This window comes from Chlorocebus sabaeus, chromosome 20 (assembly GCF_047675955.1).
Source record: "Chlorocebus sabaeus isolate Y175 chromosome 20, mChlSab1.0.hap1, whole genome shotgun sequence".
Classification (NCBI taxonomy): Eukaryota; Metazoa; Chordata; class Mammalia; order Primates; family Cercopithecidae; genus Chlorocebus; species Chlorocebus sabaeus.
The window spans coordinates 20,791,591-20,810,372 of NC_132923.1; the positions used below are offsets into that span (position 1 = coordinate 20,791,591).

Consider the following 18,782-nt stretch of genomic DNA (forward strand, 5'->3'; position numbering starts at 1 on the left):
CTTGCGCTCCGGGATGGAGGTTCCTGACAGCCCGCATCCCAGCGCCGGGCACCCCCGGCGCAGCCCCAGACCAGCGCCAGGCCCTCGGGCGCCGCGGCTGCCCGGTTGCTTCGCCAGATGCCCTCGGGGCGGGAAGCGCACTCCGCGTCACACCGCCCCCATGAAAACCCAGATGTATTCGTTGTTCGGAATCACTCGTTTGTCTGGGAAGGGGACGAAGGGAGGGAGACGGAATAGCGCGGTTGGCATTTGGCCGGAAGACGCACAAAAACCCAGTCGCGACCCTATAGGCCTGCGGTCGTCCCCCAGGCCCCGGGCCACAGGCCCGCCGTGGCCGTCGGCAAGTCGAGGTGTCGGGTCCAGAATGCGGCCTGGGTCAACCGCGTCCCCACGGGCTCCCGCGCCATGGGGACGCGCGGGGCTCGCGCCCTCTGGCCAGATCCTTTCGGCGCCCTCCAGCGTCGCGCGCCGGCCTGCTGTGGGGAGGGGGCCCGTGCCGCGCGTCCGCTGGGAGGGCCGGTGTGGTAGGCCTCGGCCGCCATCCTTCCAGCAGAAGACTCTGATTTCTTTTACTGATTAATTTTTCGATCCCTCCTCAGCCTCCAAAATGATGCTAAGTCCGGACCAAGCCGCAGATTCGGACCATCCCAGCTCGGCGCACTCGGATCCGGAGTCCCTGGGCGGCACGGACACCAAAGTGCTGGGCAGCGTGTCGGACCTGGAGCCGGTGGAGGAGGCCGAGGGCGACGGCAAGGGCGGCAGCCGGGCCGCGCTCTACCCGCACCCGCAGCAGCTGAGCCGCGAGGAGAAGCGCCGCCGCCGGCGCGCCACCGCCAAGTACCGCTCGGCCCACGCCACCCGCGAGCGCATCCGCGTGGAAGCCTTCAACTTGGCCTTCGCCGAGCTCCGCAAATTGCTGCCCACGCTGCCCCCGGACAAGAAGCTCTCCAAGATCGAGATCCTGCGCCTGGCCATCTGCTACATCTCCTATCTCAACCATGTCCTGGACGTGTAGGGCGGGGTGCGCCGCAGGGGGCCGCCTGTCCCGGTGTCCGCGAAACGCGACGGATCCGGGTGGCCGCCGCTGGGGTGGCGGAGGCTGCGGTGGTCCAGCGAGACGGCCACCTCGAGAGACTCGGGCCGGGGAAGAAGCTCGCTACCTGTTCTCTCTGGTCAGCAGGGCAACGAGAGAAGGTTTCCGACGCAGGCAGGTGGGGTTGTCTGGCGAGCCCGGGGGCTCGCAGGGGGGATTTTTCAGGCTAGGAGAACCTCGTGGAGACACTCGAGATGAGCCACCTCTGGGGCTCCCCAAGGGTTGTTGCTTTAACCCACTGGAGACTTTGAGTTCTCCTACGTTCATCCGCCACAAATCTTAATGTGTTGAAAGAATGAGGGCAGAAGTTGAGAGTATGCAGGCTCATAACTTTAGGCTATCTGGAATTTTTCTAATGGACAAATCACCAAACACTGGGGAGGAGGAGAGAGGAGAGATCTCGCCCATAGAGATGGAAGGCACAGAAAGGTGCGACAGGAAACTTTCCTTTCTGTTGTGAAAATAAAGATTATATTAGAATCCAAATAAACCCTGAATATTTAGTAAGGTTAAAAAAAAAAAAAACCCTGAATATTTAGTAAGGTTTAACAAATTGAAAACAATTAGACACACTGTGGGAGGATTTGAGCTTGGTGAGATTTTATCTCCAAGATATGACACCAAGGTAGACAGGAAAATCCATATTTAAATGGAAAATTTAATATCTGATTGCTTTTGCAGGCGAAGTGCCCCTTTATATATCCAAAAACATCTATTTGTGACCTTAAACATGTTGACCCATAGGTGCAGTTAGAAAAAGACAACCTATTTTTATTTATGTTAGAAGGAGTAGAGTATTTTTTTCGAGACATTTATTTTTCAGAGTGGTGATACTTTTACTTTGGATACTCTGTGCCAATTTATTTATAGTCAAGTGTTTACACTTTTTCCTGTGGAATAATTATGTCTAACTTTTTATGTGTTTGTTGAGATTATACTGTGGTCTTTCTTTCTGCTCTAATTATATTGCACTTGTATAACAAATTTCCCACTTCTCCCTGTTTCTAAACATATTTTATATATTAAGATGTTTGTTCTTGAAAGGTTCTTTTGTTGTGAGATCAGCAACACTAGCACTTCACTATTATAGTTTTTTAAAAAGTGTGTTATTCTTATCTGTAGTTATGTCTGAGAAGTCCTTTACAAGCTGTTTATAAGGAGAGTAGCTTCTTTGTGTGTGTGATGTTTGTGCGTGTGATGAATTTAGGAAATTAAGTTATTTTCCTAAAAAAAAAAAAGAAAAAATAATTCAGAACTACTTTCCTCTGTGACACCAAAAAGAAAAGTCTATAACCTGAAAATGTTTCATGTTCTCTGCTGTGAAACTCTTAAAACAAGGAGTGTATTTTAGAGACAAGGGAAAAAAAACCACATCTGCTATCCAAAGATTTTAGTCTTTTTCAGGGTTTTTTTGTGTCTCTGTTGCTTTATATAATGCAATATTTTGTAGTGAAAATAGATATAATCTGGTTTCTATCTGACGAGTTTTTCATATCTCATGAATGGTGCGCTGTTTTGCATATAAATAAAGGTATCAACTACAGTCCTCTCTTTTATTTTAACCACACTGTCTAAAAATAATGGACATGTTAGCCGAGCATGAAATATCTTAATGGACTCAATTCCTTAGAAAGAAACTGGTAAACACAACAAAATCTTAACATCAACATATTTATGTAGTGAAATATTTGATGCTCAAATTTGGACGTGGATCAGTCCCATAAATAGATGCCCTACATATGATGGTGACATAGATCATTCTACTCTCAATGAGGAAAATAAGTATAGTGTTTATATAAAATATTACTTGAATTGTGGATTCTTTGCCTCTAAAAGAAAACTTAGTAACTCTCTAACCCAGCCTCTTCAAATTAGAGTTAGGAAACTGAGGCCCAAGGAGTGACCTGCACTAAGACACATAGCTGTTTAATGGCAGTGAGAAGAAGATCCCTGATACGATGACTCTCAATCCTCATGGCACTTATTAAGAACAAGGTGTCTATTACTGTTGCAATACTCAAACATCTAATCAACACACAGATTCAAGACAGGGCACCTGCAAACAATAAAAAAAAATTGAGCCCTGGACCAACCTTGAGATACGAAGAATGACATCTGCAAAAACCTGTGGCTAGTATAAAAATGCGAAATATATTGCTTACAAACAGAAGACATAAATGACTTAAAAACTATATGTACATATGCATATATAGAATATTATGAACTGTGAGTCTATATCACATCAAGTTTCAGAGTAGATGCAGTTAGATGGATGCTAGGCCTTATGCATATAAAATGTCTGTGGGATTGCTGGTATTCTTCACTTTTCACCCAGGTGTCTTGTTGTCAGCTTCACAGATACCTACTAGGTAGGACCTCATCCTCTCCCTTACATGAAAATGTGTAGTAGGAAAGTACTTCCTAGTGTGTGAAAAAGAACAGCACCTTCCATTGCCTTGTATCTGGACAATGTCCTGGTCACTAGAGCAATGGCTGGTTACTTTGTGACCTGCAAAACACATGAGCGCCTGTAGGCCTTCTCACCTCTAGGCAGTGTGGAGGGATAACTACTCCTAGTTCTTATAGCACCTCTCTATTATACAAGAGAATAATTAGCCCTGCTCCTGTGCCAAGGGTATGAAGTCAACTTCTAACCTCTGGAAACCTTCCAAGTGCCTCTCTTTCCCAGTTTAGGGGCCCAACTTCCAACTGACCAACACAGTCCTCCCATTCACCTGTAGGAGAAACCTATTGATACACTCCCCTAGACAAAAGGCCCTTGCTTTGGAATTTGGACAAAGGGCAGCATCCCTTCCTAGCTACACAGTCCATGTGATTCCAGGAGAGGATCTTCACAAAGTCATTTCAAATCCAAAGCTGCTGAGCACCCTCCAAGAGAGACAAGCATGGTGGCAGTCTGCTAGACCAGAGGGTGACTGACATATCTCCTGAGTGTAGCGCAGACACAGTGATTATTCTTTGAATGACGTGAGGTCTCATCTGTGAGGTCTCAATTCTTCTTTGAATGATGACGGTGAGCATTCATTCTTACATTCAACCGTTGTTTATTGAGGACCCACTGTGTGCCAGGCATTGTTCTAAATGCTAAAAATAGAGTAACACATGAGACAAAGTCTACTGGAGAAAAGCAGTACACTGAAGCAAAAAAAAATTAATTTTAGATAATGTTAAATGCTATGAAGAAAAATAAAGCAGGGTAAAGAATAGAGAATGGGGGCTGGACATGCTGGTGCTGGGTAGCATTTTAGGAGGGCTGTTGGAGAAAGCCTCTCTGAGGAGATACATTGGTACCCTTGGCCCAGAGACTTAGGCCTGCTGGACCAGCTTCTACAGTTGCTGCTACTGGCACTGCCTTTTCTTTTCTCATCCTGTTAAAATGTTCTGAGTGCTCATGCTACCAAAACAGTCTGTGCAGGTCACTCACCTTTCCGCAGCTGGCCCCAACCTATCCTTTACCCCGAGCTTGGTCTTTCCCCAAACAGACCCAGAACCACATGTCTTCCTGCTGTCCCTTCGCCTTCTTCTCTCTGCCTGCAGCCACTCAACAACTTGCCAGGCCATTGCTGCTCCCCAGAAAGCATAGCCCCAGCTGGCCCAGCAGACAAGGCTGCCTGTGCTGAATATTTCTCTACCCAAATGGCCTTCCCCTCACTTCTACCGCTGCCTGGAAACTTCCAGAGAACAAGGGCAAAAGTACTGGGCAAAACAACCTTCCTCTTGAGGGAGAGGGGAAGAGGAGGGGCAGTGTATGATGGGATGGAATGGTAAAGGAAGGGCCGACTGAGGAGAGAGGAATGGGTAAGGAGGGAAATGAGACTGGGTGGGAGTGGGGAACTCTGGAGGGAATACCCGCTTCCCATAGGAATGCCTTTTGGGGGGGCTCCCTCCAGTGGCCCTGCCCCATGAACACATGTCACCAGACCACTATGATGAGGTGAGTAGGCAGAGCCAACCTCTGTGATGCTGTGATTTATCCATCTCTCCTCACTGCTGTCTCTGGCTGCCAGTGTTCTTACTGATGTTTGGGGTGGAGAGAATTTAGGGGGAGAAGAGGGTCAACTTAAGAGCATGCACAGCCAATACCCTTTTCCATACTTTGATATGCTATCTCATTTATCAGTATTAGTGGTAGAAATAATAACTAATGTGGGTTGAGTGTGTACTATACGCTTACTAAAGTGCTTTGCATGCATTATCTCCTGTAATTCTCACAACCACCCAGTGAGGTAGGTACTTTTACTGTCTCCATTTAACAGATGAGGAATTTGAGGCTGAAAGAAATTAGATGGCTTGCCCAGTGCCAAGAAGCCATGTTTATCAGTTTATCAAAGTGCCTGCCCCTGCCCATCATACTCTAGAGCTGTCCTTTTATAGATGGGTAGCTGTGCCATGCACACATCTCCCCTTTGTCCCCTGCACTGCATCTCTCCGTCCGTGTGCCTAGGGAAAGCTTCAGCTCATGTGATGCCTAAGGAGTGCTGCGTCTGCAGTGCACACAGCTGCCCAACCAAGGGGACCAGTGGGGGGCAAAACCAAGCCTGTGCTCTGTATGCCAAGTCAAGCATGTGCCCTGGCTTGAAGCTGAACTATCTGGAGGAAGGGCAGCATTTTTCTACTTTGCAAGAAAACACTATAGGTTAATGGTGGCCCTGTGACAGCTCCCCCGCCAGGGCACTGTTATTCACCACCACATGGGTGAGGCTGGCTCTATCCACACTCCCCTGCACCTTCCAACCCATTCTCACGCTGCTTCTAGACCTATCTTTAAAAATTAGTGTGCCTTTCTCCTTTGTGAATGTGCATTTCATTTTTTAATAAAATTCAAGTTCTTAATCTAGGCATAGAAATGTTTCACAGTCTTGTTCCAGACCCTCACTAGCGACATCTTCAGCCACTCTCCAGAGATTAAATATTCCTGCCAAATTGGATTTCCTCACTTCCCCAGAGAGGCCAAGTCTTTTTCTTTTATGATCTGGGCCTTTGCACTTACTTCCCCTTTACTCACAATGCTCTCCCTTAAACTATTTTTTACCCAGAAAATTCCGATGATTCCACTGTGACCCAACTCAGACCACATGTAACCACACGTAACGTCACAAAGCTTTCCTGTTTCTTTCAGAAGCATTAGCTGCTCCGTTCTCTGAGTCCCACATACGTACATCATTATACCTGAATTCACCTGTTTTTCCCATTTCTGTGTTTGTGACCCAAGACTCTGGAGCCAAGTTCAGGCCCTGGCTCCAGTTATTCTAAGTGTATGACATTGAACATGTTACTATGTCTCCTCAAGACTCCACTTTCATCCATAAGATGGGACAATATATGTACCAATCTCAAATGCATGTTATGAGGTTTCCATGGGATAATGTATAGTGCTTATCAGAATAGGAAAACATGGGAAGTGCTCAATAAATGTGAGCTATTTTTATTACCTTTGTATTTATGATATGCACAGGAATTAATATAGGATAAGCTAAAACCAGTTTTAATTCATTAATATATTAATGATTTGTGGTTTCCACCAACTGTATCCATCTGCATGTGATATAATACTCAACAGTCAGCCAGAAATCATCCGTCTTGTAAGACAGGAAACCTAGGTAAGTTAATAGTGATCCACGGAATACACCACATGCACACAAGTAGAGTTATCTACAGATCTGAAAGCCCCACTTGACTCATGATAAAAGCCCAGTCTACGCCTTTTCTCTTTTACCTTGGTTTTTCTCATAGCAAGAATGCTGTGATAAGCGCTATAGCAGACTGGTCAGGAGCACCGACTCTGACAAAGCATGCCCTGTGTTCAATTCTCCACTCTCCTACTAACTGGCTGTGGCCTTGAACCAATTACTTAATTTTGTGCCTCAGTTTTTCCACCTGTAAAATAGGGACAATATAGCACCTATCCAGTAGCATTGTTAGGAGGATTAATTAAGTTAATTCATGTAAAGTACTTAGAACATGTCTTGTGCTTGTAAAAAGCTCAATAGCACTCACTATATTAGCATTTATGGCAGGCAACCTTTTTAACAATGAATTAAACAGTTTAATTATTCTTGAGATAATGGAGACAGAAACTGTTGGAATTTCCTGCTTCATTTCGATAAGTATTTCCAGGTCAGGAGGGAGTTCTTCATCTCCTTACTGATCATTCCAGCAAGGTATCAGAAAAAGGGAAGATTTCAGGAGCGTCTTGAATCAGGAGAAAGGTGGTGTGATTGGTAGATATGTATATGGGGGCAGGTCCTCCTAGGATCCCCTGGGGTTAGGATGGAATAATTGAAAATAAAAGGCCACTGGAGTCAGTCTTCCAGAGAGGGACAGAGGATCATTGACCAAAGACAAAGAAAAAAACTTTCTCCAGAGATATCTCTGTGGAGCAATAGCTGGTGCATTGACAAAAGGGAACCAGGGCTGGAGATGGTTCTCTGAGGGACATGAGGTGACTTGTGCTAGAGGGTGGAGCTCTGCAAAAGGGGGTGGTGGCCTTAGTTCAGGTGGGATTCCACTTCTTGGTGAGTGAAAATCAATTGGCACAAATTTTCTGAGCAATTACAGTTTAGAAAACACTCTTATGGAAAAATGTTATAACATCTCCAAAAGCCAAGAGAATAGTGAGATGGATTCAAATATACACAACACCAATAAGTACATTTCATTTATTTTCTTACCCTGTCTTTCTCACTACCCCTTAAGACTTTTTGAAGCAAATACCAAACATCGCATCATTCCATCCCTGAAGACATCAGTAAGTATCTCTTAAAAGATAAGTACTCTTTTTTCTTTTAACAACAAATATACCATTATCACAGTAAAACAAACAGTATTTCCTGAAAATCACCTGTGAGCACTTGCATACTTGGGGGAACTTTCACAACTGATCTAATCCACCTTCTCTGATGACTCTTTTCCTTCTATCTTAAAATTTTACCCCTTGTCCTCCTTAATTTTGGCAATTGCTCATACACACACGTTGGATGTGAGTGCCTGCTCATCCCCCTCCGCCTGACCCATCATGGGTGAGCAGGCCTGAAAACTGGCCCTCTGAGCACAGAAGCCTTTCCACCGCCCAAAGCTGCCCTGCAGGGTGTGCTGGGGTAGCTGACAGCTGGGTGCTGGCTAAATACAGCCACACGTAAAGGGGAAGCTATAAGGGACTGCTGGAACATTTAGAGTGGATATGTTGCCAGAGCCCAATTTAGACAGATTTTAAGATTGAATACAAATCAGGTGGACTCTTTCAGCCATTGGTCAGGCACTAAAGTCAGGAGGGAACTTCGGAGTGAGGACCTCCTAGACCTCCCTGGCAGCAGCAGCCTGGAGGCCTGAGGGTCATTTACAACTGGCTGGTGCCCCTCTTTGAGGTCTGTTGTGTATTCTGTGTCTGTGAGTCCCTCAGGCCCCTGGTAGAGAGGGCTCAGCTGACCTGAGTGGTTAAGTGACTTGCTCACAGTTTCAACATCCTGCAGGGCAGAGCCACCTAGAAGCCTTTCACACCAATCCTGTGCTCCTTCCACACAAAGACCCCACACTGTCTACCCTGGGCTGCAGCTTAGGAACTAATAATAACATCAGCAAAAACTGAACAGGCATAGCATTTACCCTGTGCGAGGTACTGTCCATTATTAACTCACTTAATCCTCTAAAAATTCAGTGAAGTAGAAGGTGTTACTATTCCTAAATTATAGATGAGGACACTGAGACACAAAGTTAGGTGATATGCCCTAGGTCACATTGCTAGTTAGGATTGAAATGGGAAAATGAGTCTCTAAGGCAATACAACTAAAAAGCAAATACTTTGATAAAAGGAAAAAAATATGTAAGTTTTCTTTGGTGTGAAAAGAAAAATAAACGACAGCAATTGAAAATGAGAACAGCTTTTCCCTTAAGCAGCGTGGCCCCTGGACTAGAAATTGGCCCTTCTCAGTGGACTTGTCCTCTGACGCCACTCGGAGAGTCCGAAACTTCACAAGAGACTGCAATGGAGCAGGAGAGGGAGGCCTCCGTGTGGGCTGGTTCTGCGTGTGTCTGGAGAAGGCTCTGTGCTGACATCACGACTTATATAAGCTCTGGATCAAGCTTCCGGGAGATCCAGATGAGTCACTTTTACCAGAGGATCCTGACCAGGATGCTTAGACTTCGGGAAATACTCAGAAAGGCTTAGTGGTTAGTGCCCTTGCATAATTCCTACTACATGGAGAAAGAAATGAGTGTCCTTCTTAATTTAGGCTAGATATGGGCAATAAAGGCCTTACACAAAGAAAGTGATCCCCTCCGGGATCGCACACCCATCTTCGGCCGGCAGCCGTCTACACAGCCGCACACCTCCATAGCCTTCTTCTTTATACCTGGTTCTGGTTCCTAACCTCGCTGTCAGCACAGCCTAACGCCAGGCACTTGGTGTTATTGTGAGGTGGTGTGGTGGAAGGAACTATCGCTTGCTGCAATAGTAGCTAACTCTTAATTTTTTAAAAAAGTGTAAATCTGAGACTGAAAGTTGTGGGTGACGTTTAGTGTGAAGTTCGGGCGTCCCTGGATGGGCTCCGTGTGTGGTGGGCAGCGTCTGCCTCGCCGGCCGCGCTCCTCTCCGCGTCGGATCTGCATGTGGGCCGGGATTTGTCTTTGGCTTCTTGTCTCGTTTGGGATGAGACCCTCGCGTCCCAGGGGAGGGGGGCAGGTGTTGCTCCAGTCGAGCGAATGGAACCAAATTACAGGCCCGTCTGTCACCTCCTCTGGGAGAAGGTGGGGGAGGCGGGGCGGACGCGAGGTGGGCGGGGGAGGGGCGAGGCGGGCCCGCGCGGAGAGCAGAGAGCCCCGCCCCGCGCCCGCCGGCGCCCGCGCAGCCTACAAGCAAGGCCCAGGGGCTTCGGCCGCAGCTCCCGGGCCACGCCACCGGCTCGGGAGGCGCCTCAGACCCGGCCGCGTCTAAGCGGCGCCGTCGAACGCCTCACACTGGAAGGGGTTGCCGCTGAATTGACTGACGTGTCTTCTGACGGCACTGACTCGGGGGCTGCGTCTGTTCTGCTGAAACAGAAACATCCTCCACACAGATCTGTTTCCCTGGGTCTTCAGTCTAGGATAAGTGGCTCGCTCGCTCACGCACTCACCCTCAGGACGCCTCACCAGTGGGCGTCTGTGGACACAATGATCCCCGCCCCGGGTTGGCGCGCGCGCCGCTCCTCTCAGGGTGCGGCTCTCAGGGAGAGCTGGCGGACGCGGACGCCGCAGGTGGGATCGCGGCCACGGGACCTTGGAAGTCCCTCGGAGGCTGCCGGACGTAACCAGCGATAACGGTGACACCTGGCTGTCTGCGGCAGTCTCGGGAGAGCGTCCCACCACCGAAGGCCCCAGTGGGGCGCAGCAGTGTTAGTCTGGGCTACCTGAAAAAACAGGTACAGATAACGCTGGCCCTTTGTGGACAGCAGTGGACAGGAATAATAAATTGCCGTCATTTTGTTTGCTCTTATAAATAGGGCAACAAAGACTATAGGAGAGAATGAGGGGAAAACAAGATCTCAAACCAGACAGAGCGTTTCTAATAAGAAACAAGTTCTTGTCAAATTCTTCAGACTTGAATGGAGAAAACAGTGTTTCATATGCCTTGTTGTTTCTCCTTGCCTCTAGGGTAGGAAAGGCTAAAGAAATAGTTCCTGGGAGCTCTTTCAGTAAGAAAAGAGCCGAGGCAGAGAGGGCGGATGTACTGCGGGCTCAGGAAGACACACATTCCTTCCTCTTTTCTTTGACAATAAAGTGATTGACAGAGATAATTTCCCATGTGAGAGGATAAAAGAATTGCTAGCAGATAATGGCCCGTGTTTAGATTGTGGCTGATAAGACTCTGTCCATCCCGTGTCAAGAGATGACTGAAAAGTGAAAAATTAATTCCATTATCCAGCTGTTGCTGCTGTTAAGTGCCAAAATACCCAGATGTTTCCAAACATCTGAGTATTTGACAGCACGTTTTTACTATAGACCCAGATGTTTGGTATTGTGTAGACAAAGACCAAAACTAAACACGGAAAAGAAAAATAACTAACTGGGAAGAAGGAAGCCAAGAGGTGGTTAAGAGGACAGCAAGAAGGGGAATTGAGTGGTGGTGGGGAAGAAAAGGAGAAATTAAAGACAAAAAAATGCAAAGAAAGGTAAAAAATAAAAAACCAGTAAATTTTTAAACAAAGAACAACATTCTGTTTCTTCATAGCCCACACCTTGGCCTCATTCTTACCTGGCTCCGTGAAAATCATTTCTGCTTGTCCAGGTCTGGGTTATATGGGGGAGGGGAGGGTGGGAGGGTCAGAGGGGAAAGGTTTAAGAGAATGACTGGGAAGAGAAATCATGAGGAGACCTAGGGAAGCAACCTTGGCCCTAATGCCCGGGCATTAGGCTTACCCAGGGAGGGCAACTGTATGAAGAGGAGAGGCTACAAAATGGAAACGTGATTCATATACTGGGGTGGGGGCGGGGGTGACTGTCACACTCAGAAATGAAAAGCCAAACTTCCAGTCAAGGATATTCACATTAAGCAAAGCACTGAAATGTCTTGATTAGTCAACTTTGCTTCCAGTTATCAGTCAGGATGTTGAGCTCCGTCTAGACAGAGCCAATGATAGTGTAACAGAAGGAAAAGGGTAATTGAGTGGGGGAAGGTTGTGCAGTTTGGTGACAGATTTAGAGGAGGGGACATCATGTGATTGAGGTGATGGTGGGAGTGTTAGGCTTTCAGCACAGCTCACAAAGGCTCCTGTAATTCCCAAGCTGTCTGTTATCTATGAAATGCAAATCAGGAGGGGAGTGACATCATGTCGGATTGTGGCCACAGGGAGTAATTATTTAGACATTAAAGGCTATTGGAGGGAGTGGCTGACAATATTAATGATGTCCAGATGGACAGAATGTGATGCTAAAATTATTTTCTAGTACAAAGAACAAGAGAATTTTTATCAGGTTTACTCTTCTATTGGACAGTCTATCTTTTGGAGGTTTGCCCCTCAAAGAGATGGTGATACTAAGAGATGGTCTCTGGAATCAGAGCACGGAGGGGATTGTGGAAGGAGCTACGTTCTCCTGCTTCTCAAAGGAAAGGCACAGTCAATATGTGAAATGTTCACAGAATATTTATGATGATTAGAAAAGGAAATTATCTAAGGATAGTGTATGTAACAAGTCCCTCCATCTCATTCTTACTCTCTTATCCAAATATAGCAGCACACAGGAACTTGTTGCTTTTCAAGGTATTGTTCCCTCTCCATCTCCTGCAGTACAAACACTAGTACGGACACCTTGGTCCTTAATGCTGGTGTCAGCTGTATAACCACAGATAACAGTATTATCAGCCACTGATTTAAAAAAACGGCCTACATGAGGCGAAATGCAGCCTAGCTAACACCGTAGCATAAACATAAAAAGGAGGAAGTCACAAACCAGGACTGAAATTGGGAAAGATTCACAGGTAATGGGAAGATCCAGAGGTCACATATGCTGATTTGGGTTGTAGACCTGACAATGCCAATGGGAGTTCTGCTCTCTTCCCGGAGCAGATAGCCAATATTTGAGTGGGAACTCACAGGGGGCTCCAAACCAGCTGCCTATCTTTCTGAATTATGTGAGAGTGAATGATGCGGCCAAAATAAACAAAAATGTGCCTCTGATGTATGTGGATTCTTGCATGAAATTAAAGGGACCAGGGGCACAGGTAATGTTTTTTAGCTTTTACATGTAAAAGTTATGAAATTGGTAAAGAAAGGAGGATTTGGAAAATGAATAGGAACACCCAAAGATAGTTTCAATGATTTCCCTCACCCCTGTCCTCCTTAGGTTGTGGCTTACAATACTAACATACAAGGCTTTTGGCAAGGGTCAATTTAACGTGATTCCTCTAAGCTAGGAGCCTTCTAAATGTTGTAACCCCTTGTACCGGCCTCCATCATAACACTGATATCACTGCACTATACTGGCTTATTTATTTGTCTCACTTCTCTCCTAGGTTATGAGCTTTTCAAAGGCAGGTAATCTGACTTATTGGCCACTGAATCATCAGCACATACAAATAAAATTGTACATTCCTTTTACAGTTATTCATACTGTATATTATACACAATTTTACAGCAAGAAGATAAATATTTTATAGAAAGTACTTAACATTTTGGTGTTTGGGGACACATGAATAGAAAATGTCACTAGTTCAAGTGGAAAGCAGTACAGTATCATCGTTTAAATTGAGGGTTGACAATACTCACAATATGAAAATGGCATAACATTCAGATTTCAATGTAGGTAAAGTTTTATTGGAACATAGCAACACTTTATTTATGTGTTGTTTATGACTGTCCTTGAGCTGACAATGGCAGAGTTGAGTAGTTGTAAGAGAGACTTTATGGGCCACAAAATCTATTACTATTTGGTCCCTTACAGAAAGTTTACCAACTCCTGGTATAGAGGAAGAGCCCTAGAATTAGAATGCCGGTTTTCAAATCCCAGTGCTGACACTACTTGCTAGTCACAAGATTTGAGTAAGTTACTTTTCTGTTCTTTGATTTCATCATCTATAAAATGGGCATAATAATAGTACCTTCTTCAGGGGTCTTTTGAAGGAAAAAAAGTGTTCAGAATGGTGTTTAGAGTGTGTCTAGAAAGCATAAAAGTTCTCAAACCTCAACAATAAGGTTACACACAATTCAATTAAAAACCAGGCACAAGATTTAAACAACCACTTCACTAAACAACCATCTTCACTAAAAAAGATGTGAATGGCAAATAGCACATGCAGAGTTGCTCAATATTATTAGTAATGGGGAAAGGCAAATTAAATCCATGATAAGATATTACTATACTACTATTAGATTAACTTAAAAAAAACCCAAAACTTACAATACCAAGGTCTGGCAAAGATGTTGAACAACTGGAACTCATACATTGCTGGTGGGAATGGAAAAATTTCCAGCTATTTTGGAAAATAATTTGGCATTGTCCTTCCTACCCTTATCAATGAGTCTTTACTTTGTGCTGTAGTCACTTACCTGGATTCCTTAGCTCTTACTAGGGTATTTTTGTGCTTGAATAGTTGTTCAAATTGATGTTTTTGTGAGGGGATGAGCACTGAAAAGTCCTATTATGCCTTCTTGCTGATGTCAGTCTTAAGTACATTTGACACTAGAATTAAGGAAGATAATTCAGAAAATAGAAAACTATTAAAATAACTGAGTAGTATCCTCAGGAGATTATGTTAGTAAAGATATTGTATTATTATTATTGTTTTTTTGAGACAGAGTCTCACTCCATTGCCCAGGCTAGAGTGTGGTGGTGTGAGCTTGGCTCACTGCAACCCCTGCCTCCCAGGTTCAAGCAATTCTCCTGCCTCAGCCTCCTGTGTAGCTGGGGTTACAGACGTGTGCCACCACACCTGGCTATTTTTTTTTTTTTTTTGTATTTTTAGTAGAGACGGGATTTCACCATGTTGTCCAGGCTGGTCTGGAACTCCTGATCTTGGGCGATCCCCCTGCCTCTGCTTCCCAAAGTGCTGGGATTACAGGCGTGAGCCACCGCGTCCAGCCTCAGATACTGTATTCTTAAAAGAACAAGATAAGAGAAAGTAAAATCAGAGATCAATGTAACTTTTTACAGTAAAACAATATGATTCATGCAGAAAAAATAGAAGAGTTAGAAGACAAAGACTGGAAAATCTTTCACAACATTAAACAAAAATATGAAAAATATAAGAGAAAACATAAATCATGGATATTAACATCTGATGATCAAAAATATCTGAAGATCAAAAATAGTAACTCTAGAAAGAGAAAATGAAATCAATGGAGGGGAAAATATTATAAAGAAGTAACACAATAAAAATTTCTATAAAGAAAAGCATACACCAGTATGCACATTATTAGGAAATTTTAGATCTTCAAAGATACACAGAAAATTCTGAGTTTTCAGGAGGAAAAAGAAAAGGTATCCTATAAAAGAACATGATTTGTATTGCTATCAGCAACATTTTATGCCAAAAGAAAATGAAGCAGTATCTTCAAAGGGTTGAGAGAAAAGTGATTTTGAAATTGGAATTGTATACCCAGCAAAGTTATCAATTGGGAAGACAAAAATAAAACCTTTTCTAAACATGCAAAGCCTCAAGCGGTTTGCCTTTCACATGCCTTTCTTAGTAAATTATTTGAATACATACTGCAAGAAAAATAAGGGCTTAAACAACAATAGCAAAACCAAGATAATATGAAAGCCAAAAAAGAGTGAATGCTGTTTAGGAGAGCAAAGAAGCAAAGTCCCAAGATGATAATGGTACAAATAACCTAGAAAGAAAATAGTCCAGTTTGGAGCAGAGAGAGAAGGTATTAGCATGGAGGTCCCTCATTATCAAAGGGATTCTATATACTTGAGATCTGTGGAAAAATAAACTTGAGGGTATGCAAAAGAAATTGGAAAGGTCATTAGAAACATCAGGAAAAATACAAAGCTTCATACAAAGGTTAAAGTTAAAAATATAAAGCAGTCATCCAAATATGATAAGTTAGTGGGCTTCAAGTAGAAAACTGGAATCTATTCTCAAAGGTAAAATGTGTTAAAAAGGCATGGTCCAGATGTGAAACACCAAAATGTAACAAAATATTTAGCAATTAGAATATTGCAAGAAAGGAATGAGTATTTAGCTCTGATGTTAGAAACGTGTCTTTTGAGAGGCACAGAGATTGGGACTTTGGGACCATAGTACACTATGCCACTTTGCATTGAATATTTGCATGATCATAAACTGTAAATATGGTTTGTAGTTTGTTTTTCACTTTTCATTATGAAAAATTTTGAACACATATAAATGTATTGTACAGTACAATGAACTCCTTATGCCTATTACCCAGCCTCAGTGCTGATCCATCTCATGGTCAATTTTCTTTCATTTATACTCCTCACTCCCTATATTGTTTGGAAATATATTCTAAGTCATTATATCATGAAATCTATAAATAGTTTAGTATTTAGCGCTAAATGATAGTTTTTCAGACAAACTATATACATTGCTTGATATGCCCCATAAATCTCTTTTAATCTGTAGGATGTTTCTTCTTCCTTGCATTTATTTTTATTTATGTAATTTTTTTGGTAGAAACCAAATAATTTTCTCTATTGAGTTTCTCACAGTCTGGATTTTTCTAATTAAATCCCCATTGTGGGGATTTTGCATTTTCTATAAACTGGTAAGTAGATCTAGAAGCTTGACCAGATTCAGTTTTCAATTGTTGGCAAATCTGCTTCATAGGCAGTGGTATGTGTTTCTATCAGAAGGCTCATGGTGTCTAGTTAGTTCTCTTTTTTTGATGTTAATAGCCACTGATGACCATGGCTTAGGTTCATTAATTCATTAGCAGTTGTAAATTGTTTTTCTAATTCTATCATTCTTTCTTCATCTATTATTTGGGACACTTCATGAAGATAAACTTCCTGTCATCAGCCATTTGGTTAACCTTAGGTACAGCTCATCAAATAAGAAAGCCAGGATCAGTTGTCATTTCTTTACCTAATTTACTAGTTTTCATTAATGAGTTGATTCTCTAGCATCTTCCAAAAGTGACTAAGATTTTAAAATATGTTTTCTATGTGTTATAAAATCGTGGTTTTAAAGTGGATGATGTGTTTCTATCCGTTGCAGTTATTATCCTTATTAATACTTAAATTGCCCCATTCTTGGCCAATGAGAGCCTTTTCAGGTTGTCTTCCAGCTCTTTTCAACATGATCTCAGTAGTGTTTAATAATATCCTTGCTTTTGATATGACAAGATGTTCCAAGATTATCTTATACATTTCCTTCCTCAGATTGTGAATCAGCCGTTTCTTCAAGGTACTCTAGTTCTTTTTAGTGCACAGTGGTGCTTATAAACCACAATCTGTGAATAGGGGTCCTCATTGCTACTAGCTTGGCTGTTGCTACCAAATCTTTTCAATGTAAAGAGCTACAAAATATTTTTGTTTCCTTGCTCTGTTTTAGGATAAATTATAACTTTCAATTCATATTCAAGACTACAGGGCTTTTGGTTGCCTTCTTTTGATTTTATATCTCTATCTCCTTTCTTTCACGCAGAATGTATCAGTTCTCAATGACACCAGTATAATTCCTTTTTTAATTGCCTTATCCTATATAAAAACAGTCTTAAGAATAACAGAACCAATATTACTGTAAAAAAAATGATAACTGAAACAGTCTAAAGTTTTTTTTCTGACAGCCCTTTTTGTCTTAGAGTATATACTACTAGATAAAATTGTCATTTTTATTTTATTTTATTTTATTTTATTTTATTTTATTTTATTTTATTTTATTTATTTTGGTGACAGGTTCTTGCTCTGTAGCCCAGGTTGGAGAACAGCGGTGCCGTTACAGCTCACTGCAGCTTTGACTTCCCTGAACTCAGATGATCCTCCCACCTCAGCCTCCTGAGTGGCTGGGACTACAGGCACATGCCACCACATCCAGCTAATTTTTTCTATATTTTATAAATATGAAGTTTCATTATGTTGCGTAGGCTGGTCTTTAACTCCAAGGCTCAAGCGTCCTGCCTTCCTTGGCCTCCCAAAGTTCTGGGATTATAGGTGTTAGTCACTGCACCCAGCCTATTGTATTTTACAGTTACTTCAAATAGTCTTATGGTTTGGATCATTTGTTTCATTTTTGCTTTTTAAAATTTAGTTTTATTTTATAATTATGTTAGAATATAGAATTTATTTTAGAATTATTTTAGAATATAGTTCAAAGGCCATATCTATAGAATTAGGTATATTTTAAGAATTTATATTCCCATGACCCATTCCACTCTGTTTCCTCTCTGTCTGTAGAAACTTGTTTTTATGGTTTGTTCTTTTTTTATTCTGCAAACAAGTGTGTGTATATGTATACACACATATCTGCATATATATATGTATGTGCATATGTACATATGTATGTGTACATATACAGATATATGTGCACTTGTGTATATTAATATCTCTTACTTTCTTAGATAAATGGTGGCATACTATATGTATTTATCTTCATGCTGTGTTTTCATTTAGTATATCCTGAAAATCACTCCATAACAACAGGTAGAAATATTCAGATTCCTTTTAAAAATATTTTTTGCCCAAGTCTAATGAGGTATAACTGAAAGACTACAGGTATGTAATAAACTACAGGTATTTAAAATATACAATTTGATCTCTTTTGACATATGCATACACCAAAACTAACATTTCTATTACTTCCAGAAATTTCCTTACACTTCTTTATGATTTATTTCTCCATCTACCCATTTTCAATCTCTGATCAGCTTACTGTCACCATAGATTAAATTTCATAATCTAGAATTTTATGTAAATGGAAAAAAGGATGTGCTCTTTTATTTCTGGCTTCTTTCATTGAGCACAATGATTTTAAGATTTATCTATGTATCAGTAGTTTGTTTCATTTTATTCCTGAGTTGAATGGATATACCACAATTAGTTACTCATTCACCAATTTTTGATATTTGGATTGTCTCCGGCTTTTGACTCTAACACATGAAGCTGCTATAAACATTCATGTGCCAGTACTTGTATAGACATATCATTTTATTTAAAAGTTAAATATATATGTACCACACAAGTCAATCATTCCATTCCCAGGTAATTACCTTTTTTGTAGCTGCATAGTACTCTG

General features: G+C 42.5%; 1 protein-coding gene across 1 annotated transcript; it reads left to right on the forward strand.

Moving 5' to 3' along the window:
* Positions 1-607: 607 nt before the first annotated feature.
* Positions 608-2,622, forward strand: NHLH2 (nescient helix-loop-helix 2). Its single transcript, XM_037998052.2, has one exon. The coding sequence runs from the start codon at positions 608-610 to the stop codon at positions 1,013-1,015; it is 408 nt and encodes a 135-aa protein (XP_037853980.1). The 3' UTR covers positions 1,016-2,622.
* The last annotated feature ends 16,160 nt before the right edge of the window (positions 2,623-18,782 follow it).

Excerpts from the sequence above, each read along its gene's own strand:
- NHLH2 (XM_037998052.2), top strand. The coding sequence starts at position 608 with ATGATGCTAAGTCCGGACCAAGCCGCAGATTCGGACCATCCCAGCTCG.